This window comes from Apus apus, chromosome 3, assembly GCF_020740795.1.
Source record: "Apus apus isolate bApuApu2 chromosome 3, bApuApu2.pri.cur, whole genome shotgun sequence".
NCBI lineage: Eukaryota > Metazoa > Chordata > Aves > Apodiformes > Apodidae > Apus > Apus apus.
In genome coordinates this window covers 73,997,377-74,014,305 of record NC_067284.1, presented here as the reverse complement: position 1 = coordinate 74,014,305, position 16,929 = coordinate 73,997,377, and the positions used below count along the sequence as shown (strand labels likewise).

At 45.8% G+C, this 16,929-nt stretch overlaps 2 protein-coding genes across 5 annotated transcripts in view; one reads left to right on the top strand and one right to left on the bottom strand.

The window, feature by feature from the left end:
* Positions 1-6,912: 6,912 nt before the first annotated feature.
* On the top strand, positions 6,913-13,384 carry MRPL33 (mitochondrial ribosomal protein L33). Its single transcript, XM_051614086.1, has 4 exons — positions 6,913-7,003; positions 8,166-8,184; positions 10,778-10,884; positions 13,073-13,384. Exons 1-4 carry the CDS (start codon positions 6,982-6,984, stop codon positions 13,120-13,122), a joined length of 198 nt encoding a protein of 65 aa, XP_051470046.1. The 5' UTR covers positions 6,913-6,981; the 3' UTR covers positions 13,123-13,384.
* Positions 13,312-16,929, bottom strand: part of RBKS (ribokinase) — a 69,804-nt gene continuing 66,186 nt past the window's right edge. For all 4 annotated transcript variants that reach the window (XM_051614081.1, XM_051614080.1, XM_051614078.1 and 1 more), the window contains one exon: positions 13,312-14,377. In XM_051614081.1, the coding sequence (XP_051470041.1) occupies positions 14,204-14,377 (174 nt within the window). In that variant the 3' untranslated portion in view covers positions 13,312-14,203. The remainder of the gene's footprint in view (positions 14,378-16,929) is intronic.

The window sequence follows — 16,929 nt, the reverse complement described above, 5'->3', positions numbered from 1 at the left end:
ATGCTGAATTATAAATAACTGGAAATCCTGGGGCAGTCCTCTGCAGTACTGGAGCAGTTGCCAGATGCAGTTGGCATCAGATGTACATCCAACTCGAATGCACGTGCCTGTTTTTCACCCACAAGTATTGCACACAGGAGGGCAGCTGGGGAGGTGTCCTGCTGGTGGTCCTGCAAGTGGAGGCTCACCAATACCATCATGTTGGTGCAGAGGATCAGAGGGGGTGGTGCCCTACAAAACTAGCAGCTGTACAAATACAGAGTAGAAGACAGGCCTGCCTAGAAATGGCAAAAGGCTGCAACTGGCAACAGAGAAGTGTAATGATTGCCTCTGGTTGTTCAGCAGCTCAGAAAACCCTTTGAATTGATTTGGCTCTGCAGATACTTTAAAAACAAATTCAAGCCCTTTCCAGTAAATCCTTCTGGATTACTGCTTGAAATGCCCTGACCACCATTTTGCATACAAGCATGAGATAACTACACACAGTATTGGGATTATGTGCACTATTTAATGGGAGCATCGTGATTTCAAAATGATGCAAGAGTATTTTTGTACTGAGGAAGTGGTGAGATCTTCAGTTACCCAGAACTAGGTCATCAGAAGCTACAGCAGGGCAGGGCTGGAAATATCAACCCACCAGTCTTCTCCCACTCCACCTGGAGTACAGATTGGGTCGTGTGAGCAGGCAGAATGTTTGGACAGGAATTTATCTAAGGTCAGGTGCTATGGATCAGGTCTTTATCATATTTACAAATATGATTCTTAGGCAGCTATGCTGCTTGGACACTTACTGAGGTCAGACAAGATAGCAAGGAACCCTTAAAGAACTAGACGAGAGTTATGGGATCAATTACCTTTCGGGAGCAACACCTACTCTCTGATTGATCTTCACAGCTGGAAAAAGCCATTTTTCTTGTAACGGTGAGGAAAGAGCCCATGTTGTAAGAGCCTGGGGGGAAAAGGAAGGCAAATGTTTTTTTCTGGTTCCTTTGGGTAGGATAGCTTTTGGTGAAAACACGTACTTCAGTCTAGCTTTATTTTGTGGGCAGTTCAAGAATATCTTGGTCTATCTAGTGATGTGGGAAAAGAGCTTGTCCTTTGTCAGACAAGGAGTATTTCCAGCCAGCTAGCTTGAGCTACCTTTAATTTATTTGATCTAGTAGTTTGACAGTACGGAAGAGATTAACTTGGGCTAAAAGGTGACTGGAGTGTACATATACCTTCACTGATTAACAAATCACTTACAACAGGCCACCTCACAGAATATTTATCCGGTCCTTATCTTGGTATCCTAATGGACCACTTCCCCTCTATGGGAGGGAGACTTTCTTCATATTCAGGGAAGTGACAGGGCAAGGTCAGATGGACAGTGCTTATGAAATAGAAAGAGGAAAGACAGTAGTTTTGCAGAGACTATGCAAAGGTCACAGTATACATATTGTGCGTCATCAGGACTTGTCTGTAAGTAAAATGGGTCTAGGGAGACTACAGCACATGAAAAAAAAATTAGGGAACTAGCCAAAAACAGTTATGCAAGAGCCTAGAACTTCAAACAGATTTCTACATATGTTCTTGCTGAACCTAATTTCTACTGCTTGTTACTTTACAATTATTCCTTTTTTTTTTTCTTTTTTTTTTTTTTAGTTTAAGAATTGATCCCAGGTCTAGCTCAAACCTGAGCCAAGCAGACAGAAATTAATGGAACACTGCCCTGCTGAAGTCTGTTTTTCTGCTATCCTGTCAGGTGTAAAAGACTAACTGGCTTCAGAAGTGCAAACGTGTAGAAAAAGGAGCGATGATGCATTCACTGCCTGCAGCAATCAAGCCCTGGGGCCTCCTCAGCCTGGGGTGATCAGATCAAGCAGCCATCAAACCCCATGACACCACAAATTTATGTCCCTCTCCTCCTTCCTAGCTCTCTGCCCTTCCTAAAATCCACCAATATTCCTACTTCAGATTCCCCAGAGACACATTATTACCAGACATAGACAGACAGACAAACATCAGTTAGTGAAGTACAGCTCATCATCAGTTAGTGAGGTAGCCCACTAAAAAGCCTGCTGGGATAAGGTAGGGAACTGCTGTGGGTGTATTGCCCAAGTCCCATCATTTTCCCAAAACACTAAATGAAATAATAGCTTGTTTATAATGATGCATGACATAAAGGCAATACTACATAGCAACACTTGAGAAACAGCTTTGAACCCTATGACATTTCTCCAAGTGAGAAAGTCTTTAGAGAGGCCATGTGATGCAGAAAGCCCCAGCTGACTTCTGGTTCTCTAGAAGATTATTTTTTTTTCCAGAATTCAAAAATGAGCAGGACCACATGCACTTGACACACTTGTGCCTTTTCCCATAGATCTGATCACTCTGGCTTAAAGCTGAAGATACCTCCCTTGCCAAGAAGTGATGGAGGTGATACACAAATTCATTCCAGAGTAGATTTTTTATGTAAAATGAACAACGTTCAGGTACTCAAACTGTTCTCCAATAAGCTATAAACGGAAAAAAATTCCATCCCTTATCTGTATCATATCACATTCACATGACATAATTATCCTGTCCCTTTGCCTTTACCTAGTCTACTTAAAAGTAAATGGCCTTTTCAGGTTCACAGCCTTCTTTTTGACAGACTCTTTCTTTGCCACAATACCACAGCTGAATCCCTTTGTGCTACATGGCCACCGATCCCACCTTCATTTGATGGTGCACTAGGTATACTGCCTGGTCATATTCCATGTTTCTAAGCAACAGAGAGCGTTTGCTGTTCAGTTAACCTCTTGTACTTTCCTGTTTTATGGTGAAGGAAAAATGAACACAATAAAAATTTTAGAGGTTGGGGGGGGAAGCCAAAATAAATGAGAACTGATTCTGTTCTCCTGAGAAAAAATCTGCTTTAGGAATGTACTATCCTGTCCTCCCCATAGGCAGCCTCTTCTTCCAAAGAAAGGAATAATGTCTTCAGCATCAGTGTGAGTGACTTATGTCTGGGGGACCAGAAAAGTCCTAGGGCTGAGACCTTTTGATGACTTAAGCTGCTCTGTGTACAAAACCCCATGCATGGAAGGCAAAAGCCTTGTTTTGTTGCCCCAAAAAGGGAAGAAGGTTTAGAGGCTTGCTAAAAACAACCTTCAATCAGCTATACACATCTAGACAGTGTTATGTTTAGTGTCCCAGATGGTCCCAGCTGTTGGCATTAGCAATGACAATGACATTCAATTCGTCGCATGAGACTCACGACATATATCCCATGCAAGTTCCATTTTTCAGCTGCCTGCTGATGGGAAGCGAAATTCACCCAGAGGAAAGCTGTCCGTGAGGCCCACAGGATCCGAAATTCTGTGGAAAGAGTCTCAGGGGGGAGGATTAGTTGTGCCATCACTTCCGGCAACTACCTAATTTTTTCTGTGTATCACTGATATCGAGCGTCATTCTTTTCATCATGAGAACCTCTCGACAAACAGGACTAAAAATAAAAAGCAAGAGCTGGGAGCTGGCACAAACTGTGCTACATGGACTCCAATTTGTATAGCAGGAACTATAATCACTCTGAGACGTGCCCAAGCCCTCGGGCATCCCACGGGATTTCAGTCACTTGTTTACAAGGTGTTTTGATTTGCAGCTGTTTGACTACTGTGGCATTTCAAGAGGGGGCGGTTTGAAAGGATGTTGTTACTTCGGATGTTGGGATTGGGAAACGAGTATTGAAAAATCACACCAGAAAACAGGCAAGTGCTGTCTTTGTTCTTCTCCCTTACACATGAATGACGTCAGTGCTGGGGAAAGGAGCTCCAGGAACAGATCCAGAGGCCAATACTCTGGAAGGAATAAGCAAGGAACAGGTAAAGCTCTGAAAATGCAGCTGTACCCTAACCTGCCACACCAGAGTGCCCCGTATCTGATCAGGGGAGAACAAGCTCCAGAGAAAAGAAGAGGACTGTCCAAGCCCCTTGCTTTTCTGGCTTTTCTAACAAGGCTGCCAGCAAAAAAACACTGATACTGTGCCATGGACACCCCAAAGCACTGGGCTAAAGGCCATCACCAGCTCACTTCAGACAGGCCAGCAGCTGAAATGGATTTGGTCACTGGCTCAAAGTGATTTAGCAATTTAGATGGCTCTTTCCATCATTCCTTCTCTCCTGACCTGGACAGTTCCTCTTTCAGAGCTGCATTAAGCTAATGCCCACTTTCTTCTGGGCCCTCTTGGGATAATAGATTCAGATATGCAGAAAGAATGTAAAAATCCATCTGTTATCTGGGAAGAGTGATTTGCACAATAGTGCACATGAGTGTTTGTTTAACACTGTGGACTGCAAGAACCCTGCTAACTTGTAACACGCTGAGAAAGGGAAAGGAAGAAGCAAGGAGAAAACAGCCTGCTTGTTTTAAAACTCCATCCACCGAGCTGTGTGCATTTTTTGGCTTAGTTAGCTGTTTGCCTGTTTTTTTTGTGGGAAACCAGGAAGGACACGTGGAGCTTTTCCCAGGCTTTCGAGTGTTATTCTGTCATTTCCAGCATTAGGTTTTTGTATGCGTTAATTGACAGTAACTTGTGTAGAAAATACAGGGCCAAGAGGATATTTACCTTGCAAACATTTCATCTGCTGCCCCTCTCTCCTTTCCTGTGACTTTTTCAAGTGATGACTGACTTGAAGTGCCGTGTGTACTTGGAGATGCATCACCCCTGCCAGCACTGGACACAAGCCTCTTGCCTGCCCAGTGTGTGCCAGCAACCTGACTGCACTTTCTTGGCAAAGAGCAGCCTTCTCACTTCCTGGAGGTAAAAGTGGGCTCAGCCTAGAATGTAAAGCATAAAAATGGAATCAGTTAGATTACAACATGACAAATTGTTGTTTTTCTCGCTGAAGAAAAACTCACTCCATGTTTGATTCTGAGCGACACTGATCAGTTTGGCAGCAGCAGCTTCTCCGCTGGAGACATGAGTGACTTCTCTTTAAGCAAGCACCAAAATTATCTAGGCTGGCATTACAGTTCATCACACTTCCTGCTTTTTCTCAGCAAAGTTGAAGGAAAAATCTGCATTTGCATTGCACATGCCATCAAAAGCTTCAAGTCCATGACTTAACCTAGCCCACACAGCAAATCTGTAACAGGGTCAGAAATCCTGACTCTCCCTCCTTTCCTCCAGCCAGGACACCTTTTCCCCAAAGTTAGCTGTAGCTGCTGCCATCAGGGATGTGCTGTACTGTCACCACCTTGCCATACATAGCCAGTTTTAGACTCCCTGTTTTTCACTCATAGCTATGGAAAACTGTCTGCAGAAGAGGCTGCTAGAAAGGAAGTTGGAGATTGCTGAAGTCTATTCTAATCCATGGTGTCTATATTTATGCAGCCTTTGTCACAGCAGAGTAGAGCAAATGTCACTGGAACAGTTTTATTTTTGCCAGCAGGCAAGAGGTTCAAAAAGAGGCAGTATAAGCTCTATTTGATGATGTGTTTGTACAAATGTTTAACTCGGTATTTCATTTAAAAATCGTCTTTAATGTTGATTTATATTCCTGGCAGTGAAGTCAGGAGGTTGGCAATCCCATTCCATTTCTGTCTGTGCTCTGACTGAGGCAATAATGCAGATCAAAGAGAAGAAGTCTTACAGCACTCAAATTCTATCATCCTGAATGTTTTCAAGTTCTCACTCTGATGTTCACAGGCAGATTATGTAACTACGAGATTTCTGCTTCTGAAGGCCAAACAGTAAAGACTGAAACGTTGTCTCATTACTTGGAAATAACTGAACTGAAACAAGGAACAACATAACAAGTGAACACTTGACACCAGCAGCGCTGCTTTCCTTGAGATGTCATCTTGCTCCAGTCTTTTGTAGGGTCAGCCATTTGTTTTCATTCCATAGAATATCAAATTAACTGTATGCTATTATTCATTCAAAGTCTTTATTTCCATCTCAATATGTCAAGTTGACATTTTGATTGGCTTAGTAATTGCTAAACATTCAAGGACTTAAAATTCCATCATTAACAGTTTACCTAACTGGTGGGAGAAGCTGAAGTAACCCACAAATCTTCTGTGAAGTCTTTAGAGTGTAAGAACTTACAGCTCATTAGCTAACTGGTCAGAAGAACATGAAAACTTGCCGTGGGTCTGCCCTCAAGCCTCCCTCCCTGCCTGCAGCTTTTCACAGAGAATCACCAAGGCTGGAGGAGACCTTTAAGATCATCAGGTCCAGCCTATGACCTAACACCACCACATGGGCTAGATCCTAAGTGCCACATCCAGCCTTTCCTTGAACACATCCCGGGACGGTGCCTTCCCTGGGACGTCCATTCCACTGTCTAATCACCCTCTCTGTGAGGAAGTACTTCCTGACATCCAACCTAAACCTGCCCTGGGGCAGCTTCAGGCCATGCCCTCTGGTCTTGTCGCTAGCTGCCTGGAAACAGAGCCCAGCCGCACCTGGCTGCAGCCTCCCTCCGGGTAGCTGAAGAGAGTGACCAGATCCCCCCGGAGTCTCCTCGGGAGACTGGCGGGTTTAGCTGCCCAGCGCCTCGGGAACTCTGAAGCCGGGGCGGTCCCCTCTCTCTCGAACAGGAGGGAAGGCGCCAGGCAGAGGTGAGAGGCACCAAGGGCTCCGGGGCAGCCCCGGGCCCAGCTGCGGGCCCGGAGGGGCAGGCCGGGCTCTCCTGACGCCTCCTGCCCGCGGGGCTGCCCTGGCCCGCCCCGCTCGAAGCCTGCGTGGGCAGAGCCGGGCTCAGGCTCACCAGCCCGGCTCCCCGCCAGCCGGACGAAGGCGGGCCGCTCTGCCCGCAGCCCCCCGGGCCGCCCCCCGGGCCGCCGCCCCCCGGGCCGCCCCCCGGGCCGCAGCCCCCCGGGCACCCGCACACGCCCGGCGGGAGGGCAGCGGCCCCGCCCCACCCCTTCCCCCGCGCCCCGGAAGCGCTTCTGCCCGGCGGCGGCGCGGAGGGGAGGGCGGGCCCGGTGCGGCGGGTCCGGGCGTGCGGCGGGATGTTCCTGACGGCGGCGGCGAGTGAGCGGCGCGGGGCGGGGCGGGGCGGGGCGGGGTGCGGGGGCAGCACCGGCCCTTCCCCGGCCTCGCCCGCGGGGCAGGGAGTTGCCCTGCCCCTGGGTAACGGGGACGCGGCCCGGGCCTCTGGGAGCAGGGAGGCAGCAGGGCCCGCTCCCCGGGCCTCCCGGCCCCGCGGGAAGGGCTGCCCGCCGGGGGGGCGGGCGAGGCCGGGGGGCGCTGGGGAGCCGTGGGCCTGGCAGAGCGCTCTGGCCCCGCGGCAGAGGCCCGGGGGGCGGCTCGGGGCGGGCAGGGCTCGGCAGCCCTCCGCAGGCGGGTGTGGGAGCTCCGGGTCGTGAGGGGAAAGGCCGGGAGCCGGGCAGGAGGGGGAGCGTGAGGTGAGGAACGTGCCCTTCGCTCCATCCGGGAGGGCCGGGGGAGGGTGGAGGGGCCGCGCCCGAGGGCCGTGGCCTGGCGCTCACAGTGCTCTGCGCAAGGCTTGCACAGGCAGAGCACAGGTGACCGATCTGTTAAGCTTTTGATGGGTTTTCTTTCGGCAGTCGTGCTGTAGATTTATGATTCCTTTGAATTCGCTGAGCTGGCAAACAAAGAAAAAACATCAATAAACTTCTGCCCGTTTCATTCTGTGTGGTGGGTTAGGTGAGGGGGACTAAAGCCAGCCTTGTGAGAGAGTTCGTCTCATCTGAGAACGGGTCCCTGGGCTGGGTCACACCAATCTCTGTGTTGGGCAGCTACAGCAGGAACTGGCGCAGGGGTGGCCGTCAGAAAGCAGGGGAGAGTGGGGCTGCAGTTCTCACCAGCAGCGTTAGTTCACACCTGCCTTAGCTGCGATGTGTCTAGTGAGTTCGTATTCAGCATTGACACAACATACTGAAAGCATCTGGAGGATGCAACAGGTGTGCTGTGTTGTGCGAGGTGCTGCCTTTACACAGACACTTAGAAAAGCAGGATGAGGGGAAAAAGAGCAGGCAGCTGGGTCCAGGGATGGACAAGGGGCATTTCTTTTGTGGCAGTACATCTCTTTGCACGCTCTATCTGGGGCTGATGCAAAGGCAGGCAGTGGAAAACTTCTAGTCGTATATAATGGAAACAAGATAAAATAATAACTTCCTTCTTTCTTTTTTTTTTTTCCTCTTCATGCTGCAAAAAATCCCAAACAAAACAGTGGCCAAGAGCAAATCTAAGTAAGTGATGTTTTCCTCACCTGTTGTTTATTTCTGCTACCACCTTGTATCTTCAAGTGACTTTACAACATACTAGGCTTCTCTAGAATTTTTTAGTATACCTGAGGGCATTGCAGTCTTTGAGCCTAGTTGCATCCTCTGTTCCCTTCTGCGTGTGTGTCTTTTCACAGGTAAGTACAGAATGGTGTGAAAAAGCCCCCAGGTTCTAAAATGGCAGCAAAGGCAGGTTTCGTGCTACGGGCTGTCATGTTGAGCTGAGCTGTACTGTCCAAAGTGCCCTGTGCAGAGGAAGCATGGTTTTATGGTTTAGGAGAAGCTATTGTGTTCTCTTCATAATCTTCCTCTTGTTTAACTTTCGTATTTTTTTAGCTCAGGAGAGCAAGCCAAGGTACAGCAGGGGTCTTTGTTTGTGGGAGGGACTTTGGGCAGGTGGCTGTGAACCTTTCTCACAGGTGGGGTGTTCCAGTTCTAGCACATTCGTATGTTGATACATGAGGAGTGGACAGGGTGGAGCCAGTGCTCTGGGTATCTTGATGTGCTCTGTAGTTCAGCTCAGGAGAGATGTTAGTGGGCTCTGGAAGAACATTAGTCACAGTCCTTTGACCTTCAGAGAAAGCTGGTGGGTTTTAACAGTTGGAAAGGAAGGAATAATTACTTTCAGCACATCATTGCAGTTTGAATGCGAGGAAACGGGATCTTGTGGATCTTGCATCCAAAATGTTATTTGTAAGAAAATAGCAAGACAAATCTAAGGGACTGAACTGATTTATGTGAATGTACATTCCTGCCCTCTGATTCCCAGAAGTTGCATTCTCTGCAAGTGTGTTACATTTGGTACAGTGCAACCCTGGGCTAATGGCCTTTGGTACACTTTGTGATTTATTTGTTATAAGAAACTGCCTCTAACAGAGGGTTTGAAGAGATTTCTTCTGTTACAGGATTTCTGCACAGTTGTCAGAGTTTGAAATTAAGAAAGCACTTCCCAACTATCTGCCTGAGAGGGAAGAGAGCAGTTTGACATCTCAGCATTCTACTGTTACCTGTTTGCAGAAATAAACACAGCAGGACAGGATGTTTCTCCAAAGTGAAAAAGTAGCTTTAACATTAGAAACACCATTTTTAAAAGGAGTGATTTTATAAAAATATTTTTTCTCTGATGTTCCTTTCTTTGTTCTTTGTATAGTCCCTTATATATTTCAGAAATATGTTATCTCCTTATTTATCCTTCTGTGCTCCCCTTTGGTTTTCTCCCCATGTCCCATTATTTTTCCACTTTTCTGCCTCTGCTTCTAGTTACATTTCTTCATTGGCCAGCAAGTTTTTTTGAACAAGGAGTATTGTTCAGAAAGGTCTTGCCCTCAAATATGTGGTGCACAAAAATTTCAAGGCCTGGTCATACTGATACCACTGATTCCCCCAGAAAGGGGAAACTGCACAGAGGCTTTGAGGAAGTGGGTGAGGTAGAGGGGAAGGAGTCTGTGTGGTTACTGGTGCTGCCCATCACACCTGCAGGAGTGTACAAGAGAGGAGGATGGTAATGGGGGACAGTTCCTAGACTGTGCTTTGTCAGCTGGACTGAGGGAATCCAGTGTTTTTGTTTATTTTGAACTCAGAGTAAATTGGGTTGCAAAGCTGAAAAAGGGAGAGCTCAAGGAAGTAAACTGGTCAGAGCTGCACAAGTCAGGAAGAGTGAGTGTCTCTCAAAGGTAAATTTGACCACTTTGTATTAGAAGCAGGAAAACGAAGGCAAATTAATGGAATGCCCACGTGCAGAGATGTATCCATCTCTCTATTGCAGTGCAAGTGAAAGATGTAATTTATGGACTGGTTAAAGGGTTTGACATTTCTTTGGAATCTTCAGAAGATGCCCTGTTTCTGGGAAGTTTTGCAGATTTTGGAATACTTCCAGGGTAGTGGGCACGGTGGTGCCTTTCTCTGTCTTCTGGCTCACCCAGCTTCCAGGGACACTGCAGATGCTGCCAGTCAGCCCTTCAAACTGAGAGCCCTGCAGTGGGGAAGGGCTCTTCCTGTGGCCAGGTTAACATCAAGCCCTGTATCTCTAGCTGGATGGATGGTGCCAAGGGGTCCTGCTTCTTGTTTTGCATGTCTCCTGCTCCATCCAGTGTGCTCTGGTTCCCCGCTGCATGTCGAAGCAATGGTCTGTGATACAGTGTTATCTACAGCCCGAACATCTGTAACTACCATCATCCTTCCTTTCTTGCCCTTTTTTTTTTTTTTTTTTTTAAGCCATAGTGACTCAATTATATGTTGGGGTTTTTCTATTTTTTTTTTCTCCTTTCTTTCCTGCTTTTCTTCCTCCTCCCTTGCTGTTTTTTGGAGGAGCTACCTCTCTCTGGGCTTGTTTTCTGTTTAGTAGTTATTTACTGAAAGTTGATGCTGGAATTTGTGGCTTATAGTAGGCTCTTTGTATTATAAGCGTAGCATATGGTATTGAAGCTCCCATCCAGAACATCCATGAAGTTGAAGTATCTTGCATGACAGTGATTGTGCCAAACTGTTTATGGTGAATGCTTGTCCATTTATTTGACAGTGCCCCTGTGCACTGACTCGGGGACATTCCTTGTGACTTTAGATACATTCTGGTGAGGATGAAGAGTGCGGCTGAGACGGGCTACTGTTTCAACATCAGGAGGCTCCGACTGCAGGAGAAACTGGTCCTGCTGAGATACGATCCCATTGGTAAGAGGAGCTTGGGGAAGATGTCAGTCTGTGTTGGTTAAGCTTTTCTGACTGGTGGGGGGGGGCAAAAGATTTTCATATAACATGTTTTTTCCCATCTAAGCAGAGTACGTCATAACATGTTTCATACTCAGATGAGTGTACAGTTGCTTTTCTTCATAACATTCCAGTGGGAAGTAAATGTTACCCTCATTTTACTGATTGTGGCACTGAAACAAAGTAATGACTTGCCCAACACATCATTCTTTGATGACAGCTGTGCCACATGTCAGTGGCAAAGCAAAGTGACACAGGAGTTCTTTCATACTGTTTCTTTGTGTGGTTTGCTAGGCTGTGCTACCTCCAGCAAGCAGCCACGAAGTATGCATCAATAGAAATGTTCTGTTAAGCTGCCATGGATGCTCTAGACAATGCATTTTAACCATCACTTACAAAATAGACCTTTTCTTTTAAAGAAATAAACACAAGTTCTTTCTCCTTCAGAAATGATACCACTCTCCAGACGACAGTTTGTGGGTTCTTTTATGTTCCTGTGGTCCTTACAGATTTTTTCAGTTAAAGAATCTGATTTGTTGGGGGGGTTAGAGCACTTTCCAAGATGCCTTCTGCTCACCAAACTTTTTGAAAGGTGACTAAGCTCAAGTTTCTGGGGGAAGAACCAATCTGTAGTTAACATTAAAAAGCTTAAATTGGAGAAACTTAGAATTTAAACGAGGCTATGCTAGAAATACCATGGGAGTTAATGCAAAAAAAGGTTATTTAATCTACAGTATAAAGAAATGTCTTAAATAAGCCACTCTAAGTAGGTAACAATGCATAGCAAGTAGTTATGTGGTTCAAGCTTGGTTTTTGTTACAGTTTTATGTTCTTGTTAGATGATTAACCTTTTCCTACTCAGATCTAACAGTACAGGAGCTTTATGGCAGGTGAAGAAACTAGCAGAGAAACAGTATGCTCTCATCCAGGCTCTCATGCTGACAGAGGTTGTGGCTCACCTTCTGTATTCCATAGAGAAAGGGAATCAGAGATCACTGGGATTATTTTCTTCAAACAAGAAAATGTTAAATTACTGCATTGAAACATTGCGCAAAGTGATGCTCCAGAAGCTTCACAACTTGTAGGAAATGTGAAAAGAGTGGAGAGCTCAGGCTAAGTAGCACTTAGGTTGCAGAACATGTAGTAGGTTGCTGAAGTACGAAATTGGAAGTAATTAAGAAAAAAGCTCTGATCTTTGTAGCCTGTAGTAGAACACAAGTGAGAAATCGATGTGAGAAAGTGCTGCATCTGTGAAGGGAAGTAAATTTGAGTCTAGATACCAACTCACATCAGGAATATGTTGGGAAGCATTTTCACTTGGCATGCATTTTCACCTTATGTTTTGTACTTCTCAAAAACCTGGGACCTCCAAAGAACAGAGCATTTTAGTGAAGTAGTGGCAGTAGTGCCCAAGTTTCACTACCTCCCAACTGTAGCAACAGAACGTGTTACAAAGTTGCAGTATTTCTTAAAGCGAAACTTCTATGTGGAAGAAGAGTTCTGTTGTGTGGATTGTGCTTGCACAGCTTTCAAAGGAATCTGTATAATGAAGTTCAGTCAGAACAGCAGTGCTTTTCAAATGCTATTGTGAAGCTCTGCTTTGTTTTATTTTTAAATTTGTTTAGTAATGCATTGATTTTGCTTAACCTGTAGCTGAACTGACTTTGCTAATGCTTGCATGAGGCATTTGAGGCAGGGTCAGTTTGTGCCTCACTGAGAGACCCACAGGACACTTGGTCAACTTTTTAGCCAGTCTGGGAGACCAACTAGATCTAGCTTATCATCTGTAGCTGTTTGGGCTCTGAAGTTAGAGAGTAGTAGAAAGCAGTGAGGAACCTATTTTTGTCCCTGCATCGAGCAGCTGTGACTCAGAATAGTCACACAGAGCAGCTGTTCAATGTTTTCAGCCACTCAAATCCTGATACTTATTTTCACAGAGGTAAAATGGACCTCTTAGGAACTAAAAATTACATGTGGTAAAGAGAAAGCACTCCTAAACTCCTCCAAGAGTTGGTTAACGGCAGCACTGTGCCAGTCAGTTGCTCCACACTCATTTGAGCAGCAAAGGCAGCCAGGAGAAAGGGATGTGGGCTTGTTGAATTGCATTTTAACACTTCAGGCTTCTTAACAGATCTTTTTTTCCCCCCTCCAGCAAAACAACGTGTCCTCTTCACTGAGAAGAGAAAAATCCGCTCTATCTGAACAATGACTGGGCTTGATTTATGTATGAGGAGAGGACAGTTTGGGGGAAGGACGGGGTGAATGCTGATTCAGAAATCCAGCAACAGGGGCTGAAAAGAGAGGAAATGAACTGGGATCACCGTCTCCTGTGATTTGAAGGCCATTGTGAATAAAACAATGTAGAGAGAGAAAATTCTTAATGTCTGGACATAGATCATCACAGTAACATTTATTTATCTTTTGAGTTATTTTTGCAGTACTCCATTAAAAATTAAATAGCAAATCCCATTGTCTGTGTTTTCCATTGTGAAAGAGGCTGTAATCTTCAAAGGAACTATTGTTTTATAAGGCAATAAAAATTAACATTTTCCACAGCAGGAATTCAATGGCAAGATTGCAAGTTTTTCTAACCTACCAGCCCACAGATTCAACAGTAGTGACCACAACTTGGTGTCGTTCCTTGGAGGGGTAGTGTTCCACCAGCTCCTTCCTCAGCAAGAGAGAAGCAATGGGAAACTGGTGAAAGAGGAGCTTTTGGATAAGGGCTGCAAGTCAGGTAAACAGGATGGGTTTTTCACTCCTGGATTCCTGCCCAAAATGCAGTGCAGCTGCCTGAGGCGTGTGGGAATAGATGGGCCAGGGCCCAACGTACAGGACTTTGTTACCAGCCAAATGTGGGCCTTGGTGTTTGCAGCTGAGGGCACGAGTTACAGCCTCAAAGCTACTGCTCTGCTTCGCGTGCGGGCAGCGCACATCAGCTGTTCTGATAACATCAAGTAAAAATACTCCAGGAGCCCAACACACTCCAGTGGTTTTGCTGTAAACTTACTGTAGTTCACTGTGGTGCATCCTGTGCGATGGCCACGAGCCTGGTGGCTGTGTCTGGGGCCACAGAGACCTACAGACTTGCTGTGCCATTTTTGAAAGACCCCCCCCCCCCCCATCTTACTGTGGTAGAAGAGGAACTAACAAGATTCCTCAAATTAAAAGCAAAGAGACTTCCCTGGTCTTTCCAGTCAGCAGAGGAGAACCTCAGTACAGTCAGAAGAATAATTCTGTCTGGGGTAAGATAAAATCAGTACATTGAGCTAGACAATGTCAATTAGAAAAGGTCTTGAGGCAAGTCCTTCCTGTAAGGATATGAAGATTGTGTCCCTGATGCCTGGACACTCACTGATGCGACACAGTTAGACTTCCTGATCATTTCCTCCATGGGTAACTCAGGATAGTAAGCCAGGTAGAAGGCAAGTGCTCCCACAAAACTGTCTCCAGCTCCCTAGAATAAAATAACAAACAAGTTGAAGCATATTTATGCAGGGAAACAATTCAGATGTGTTTACTGGAAAGAGAAGTTGCAGCACTGATTGCAGGAGTCAGGAAATTGTTCAGGGGCTGAGTTCAATTCACCTTTCTAGGCCTAGGAAATTCTGCCATTTAAACTAATGCCATGATACTAACTTTGTGCCCAGCTGTTGAATCCAGGTACACACTATGGTATGGCTTGAACATAAAGAAAAAGAAAGGCCAGTGTGCTACAGTTCAGCAACATGCTGTTACAAACACTGCTTTTGAAACTTCCTGTTGTTGGAGTGTCTTGATTTTGATTTCTCAACCTGAGTGTTTCATTAGACCTATTTTTCTCTCATTTAACTTCTGTTTTTCATAAGGGGCAGTGGTAGAAGGGAGGGAGAAAAGGGGGAAAAAATGAGCCATGTGGCTTGTGGTGTCTGTAAATTCCTAGTTGCAGAACGATACATTTTGATGCCTCCAGAACTTAGCTGTTGTTCATTAAAAATGTCCCACTAAGGAAGGGCTATGCTGTGTGTATCACAAAACCCACTCTTACTCGTGGGGCAAGCTTTGCCACCTATGCTGAGTTTGCTTATGGGGGTGGACGACAGTGACATTTACCGAGAGCTCTGGCAGCTGTGACCCTCTTGAGCCACCAGTCCCCAGGTGGTGTCTCCCACAGAGCTGCCTGATGCTCTGCTCACGCTTCCCCAGCCCTCAGAGAACAGGGAATACCCACAACTTCCCTCCACAGGCACTGGTAATGCCCTGGCATGCTCTGACCTCTAGCCCAGACACCCCTAGTTCTGCTCTGACCAGTGGTGGGTGACAACCGTTTACCTCCTGAGTGCTTTTAACCAGAACTCTGTAGTGTCCCAAACAACTGGCAAAATGAAACATTTTAAACTTGATTTGCCATTTCATTCCAGTGTCCCTTCCCCCTCCCCCTCTAAAACTGGCTTGATTTCTAAGGTCAGACTGATAGCAATTCTTGTTAGTACTGTAAAACTGTTTCTAAGGTCCCCTTTTTAAAATCATACTTTTATACCAGTAAAAGCATTACTCTGGACACACTGGTAAGAGCTTATTTCTTTTGAGAACCAGCATATGGACTATCTCCCCTGAGGGGTTTTGCCTCTGTAGTTGTAATAAATAGGCCTCAAGAGTCATGGGACAAGAGCAAAGGGCCTGGAAAAAGTTAGTTAAGATAGCTGAGCAGAATTTCTAACTGGAAGTTAAGACAAGGAAGTAATTTTCCAGTTTTGAGTTCTAGAGTTGTCTGTGTTAAACCCCTACTTACCCTAAAAACAGCTGAATATAATATCATTCGGGCAAAAAACCCCAACTGTTTCCACAGAAATCTGCTGGTAATGTTACAAGCAGCTGACTGGGCAGAACAGCGTGGCAATCGCAAGAGAACCTGAGGGGGGTGAGTGCAGGATAGGGGTGCCCAGCTATGCCTTGTCTCTCCTTGCCTAGCCCTTCCACAGCAGCTGTTTGCATCCGTGTTCCTAGTCAGGAAATTCCCTGCTTAACCCTTGCTTAGCCTGAAGTTTGGACTCTGTCTTTCATCATCACCTCCAGAGCAAAGCGGTAGCCCAGCATGCAGCTGCAGCAGCACCTGTTTCAACAGTTCTGTATTCCTGAGCATACAAGGGGCAGGTGAAGGTTTTTATCAGTTTCTGTTGAGCCTTTGTCTCTCTTCTGGTTTCCAGAGTGCTCCCACAATGGCAGGTGGAGCAGGAGCAGGTGACTGCTAGTTAAGCATTGCCAGTGGCTTTTGTCTGATGCATAATACAAAAATCTCTGGCTCATCTCAGACTTTTCATCTAATCAGTGCATAATTAATTATTATAGCTATTTTGGTGCTGCTGTTAAAGACAGAAGTAGAATTTCAGCAAGCAAATCTGTTATGCTGTAGCTCTAGCAGGAACAACTTGTCATTTTTACATCACAGATTTCTCATACAGTGACCACTGGGGTAATGGAAGTGGCCAAATATTATTTTAATGAGGAATACTCAGAATAGCTGGTGTCTAACAGCATAAACCATTGCCCAGCAGAAGCATGGAGCAGAATACTGTCTTTTTGAAAGGTGGTTGTTGTTTTTTTTGTAAATGGAGGTAACTAAATCCTGCCCCAAGTAATTGCTGTACTGTTTGGTACTGGAGAAAAAAAACAACAAGCAAAACAAAACAAAAGACTAACCACACATCACCCAGATCTTAGTTTGGATGATGGCAAGATGGAATGTAGGTTCTCCCTTCAACTCTACTGTGCCTCTCCACTTGTGGGTGATGCTCTGAGGCTGTGAGAGGGCTGTAGATCTCCCTTTTGGTGAGGCTGAACTACGCTAAATGACTACAAAGCTTGAAAATGGGGTGAAGAGCAGACTTCCATGCAGTGAAAAAAGGCCGCCAAGTATTTTTTTTACAAGAGAATAGATGATGGGATCATTAGAGAATATGCAGGAGGATCTGATGCCAGTAAACTTTCACTGAAATCCTTCCTTCCCATCCATAGACTGAAGGAGTCAGG

Excerpts from the sequence above, each read along its gene's own strand:
- MRPL33 (XM_051614086.1), top strand. The coding sequence starts at position 6,982 with ATGTTCCTGACGGCGGCGGCGA. Across the intron at positions 10,885-13,072 it reads GCTGAGATACGATCCCATTG|CAAAACAACGTGTCCTCTTC; the intron begins GTAAGAGGAGCT and ends TCCCCCCTCCAG.